The 2750-nt window shown below is 69.8% G+C and overlaps 1 protein-coding gene across 1 annotated transcript; it reads right to left on the reverse strand.

The window, feature by feature from the left end:
- Positions 1 to 2112: 2112 nt before the first annotated feature.
- On the reverse strand, positions 2113 to 2648 carry MNEG_15969 (hypothetical protein; the record flags this gene model as incomplete). Its single annotated transcript, XM_014035560.1, has 2 exons — positions 2113 to 2249; positions 2486 to 2648. The coding sequence occupies 2 exons, from the start codon at positions 2646 to 2648 to the stop codon at positions 2113 to 2115; spliced, it is 300 nt and encodes a 99-aa protein (XP_013891014.1).
- Positions 2649 to 2750: the final 102 nt, after the last annotated feature.

Genomic DNA, 2750 nt, shown 5'->3' on the forward strand with positions numbered 1-2750 from the left:
CCTGTCATCGAGTCCTTTGGCTTCACCAGCGTGCTGCGCGCCGCCACCTCGGGACAGGCCTTCCCCCAGGTGGGCACTCCTGACGGGCCGCCGGCCCCCGGGCCGGGGCAGACAATACGGGGCGTCCGCCCCGGCGGCGTCCCGCAGATCTGACCCCGACCGCAGCCGCTTTCGCCCGGGATTTGGAATCTATTCATCATACCCACATGAGCGCCCCGCGCTAGACTTCGGCTTTCGACGACCCTGCTAACCCCCAACCCCGCCCGCATTCCTCAACACCCCCCGCAGTGTGTGTTTGACCACTGGGAGGTCATGGGGGCCGACCCCATGCAGGCCGGCTCCCAGGCCCACACCCTGGTGGCCGACATCCGCAAGCGCAAGGGCATCAAGCCCGAGGTGCAGCCCCTGGGGGAGTACGAGGACAAGGTGAGGGGGCGGGCAAAAGGGGGGGGGCGCCCTTTTCACGCTGTGCACGCTCTTGCACGCTGCGTGCGCTTTGAACGTCGCGCACGAATTGCATGCTGCGCATGCGTCGGGTCGCTCGTGAAATGCATGCCGTGGCCGTGTGGGAGGGCGGGGCTTTGCAGGCCCGGCAGGCGGGACCTGTTGGCTGCCTCAGGCGTGCAGCTGGCTTATGTCGGGCGGCTTTGGGGGCTCCCAGCCTTGTCGCGCCCACGCTGCTCCTCCATGACAGCGCCGCTCAACGCCGCTCCACCTCTCCCTCCGCCCTGCCCCGCTCCGCGCACCGCAGCTTTGAGCACGCCCCTCCTGCGCCGGCTTCCGCTGCGGCGGCCAGATGCTTTTTGTGTACGCCCACCCCAAGGCGAAGAGCAGGGCGGCTGCAGGGGACGTGGCTGCAGCTGCAGCGCCGCGGCGTCGCTGCGACCATCCGCCTGCCGAGCGGGTCGTGTGCCCGAGGGCACCCCTTGCAACGGCGACTGGCCCCGTGCGCCCTGGCCGCCAGCCCCTTGTCCTGTCTTTCTTTTTTGCCTCTCTCTTCCTGTCTCTGTTTCTGCTTTTCCCTGCCTATGTCTGTGCCTCTGTCTTGTGTACTGCGCTGTGTAACATCAGTCCAGGCCAGGCTGCTGCTGGGTGATTTGAACTGTTGAGGTGGTCCCGTGCGCGAGCTGCTGGGGAAAATGATTTTGCAAACGAGTCGGTCGAATCGGTTCAGTTTGAGTTACTCCAGATACTCGCGCTGCTGCGCACAGAAAGCAGGGCCACGCGCGCCTGGCGCGAGCGGCGGGGGTTTGGGAGCGCACGGGCGCGGCCGCCCGCGCGACAAGAGGGGGCGCGCCCCCCGCGGCCGCAGCCGCCGCAGGGGCCCGCCCCCGCCGCGCCTGCCCGCGCCGCCCGGCCTGTGGCGGCGGCGGCGCGTGCGAGGCAAGAGGGAAGGGGGCTCAGAGCAGGAGGCACAACAAAAGAGAGAGAGAGGGGAGTGGAACAGGAGAGGTGCACTTTTTGCGTCGCGAAGCCCGTGGCGGCGTCGCAAGTACACAGGCGCCGGTCGCCGGGCGCACGACCGTGCGGCGGCCTTGTGGCGATCGCGGGGGAACGGCGCGGGGCACACCCCTCGATCCGCCCCCCCACAAACGGCTGGACAAGCATGGTACACGCCTCTCGTACAGATTAAAATGTACACCCTAGCGCCGCGCGCGCCTTGCTCGCGCTGCGCGCCGCGTGCCGCCGGGGCGAACACCTCGCCGCAATGTGCGGCGGGGGGCGTCCCGGCCGCGTAGGCGCGGGGTGGGATGCGGGCGGCAGCGGCGGCTGCTGTTGTTGCCGCGCTGCTGCCGTGCAAAACGCAACATGCCGCGGCTGGCCCGCGGCGCAGTCTCTTATGGGTCAGCAAGGTGGCGGGTCGGAGGCGCACAGCACCGCGGGGCGAGAGCGGGGGCCGGGGGCGTGGAGCACGGGCGCCTGGCATCAAAACGTGGCAGCCGCCGGGTGCGCTGACCACTAATGGGTCCGGCCCCGCGGCCTGGGCGGCGCCACTCAAACGCTGCGGCCCCGCCGGAGTCCTGCGCGTCGGCAGGCCGCGCCGAGGCGCCCCTGCAGGCTCTGCCCCGCCGCGCCGCCCCGGGCGGCCGCGCGGCCGCCCTGGCGTCGCCCTCACGCCTTGCCGTTCATCTTCTGCAGTATGCGCTTCCCGTGGGGCGTGCCCCGTAGGCTGGCGACGTAGGGCCGTATGGCCTCCACCAGGTCCTGGTGCAGCTGGCCGCTGGACACCGCCAGGGCTGACTGGACGACTGGGGGGTTGTGGGGGTTTTTGGGGGTTTGGGAGGCGGGGTTCAGGGTTTTGGGGGTCTCTGAGGGAGGAGGGGGAGGGGGTCGCCCGCACCGCACCACCAACGCGCCGCCGGCGGACGGCTCGAACGCGGCCCGGGCCGTCGGACCCCCCTCCTGTTCCCCCAAAAAGCGAAGTCAACATGCTTCCCCCCTCCCCCAGACACTGCAAAAAGAATAATCAGCCCCCTGCCCTCACCATAGTTCCCGTAGCTGTCCTGCAGCAGCCGCGGCAGCAGCGGGCTGACCATGACCTCCCGTATCACGTCCTGCCGCAGCTCGACGAGGCCCCCCAGCTTGAGGCACTTCTCGACCACGTTGCTGCTGAACTTCTGCATCGACAGCTCCCCGTAGTGGCCCATGAGCGCCTTGATGACGCCGCCGCTGGCCTCGTCCTGGCCCAGCTCCAGGACGTACTGCACCACGTAGTTGCCAAACGCGTCCTGGGGGGGGGTGGGGGGGGG

Source organism: Monoraphidium neglectum (genome assembly GCF_000611645.1).
Source record: "Monoraphidium neglectum strain SAG 48.87 unplaced genomic scaffold scaffold05843, whole genome shotgun sequence".
Classification (NCBI taxonomy): domain Eukaryota; kingdom Viridiplantae; phylum Chlorophyta; class Chlorophyceae; order Sphaeropleales; family Selenastraceae; genus Monoraphidium; species Monoraphidium neglectum.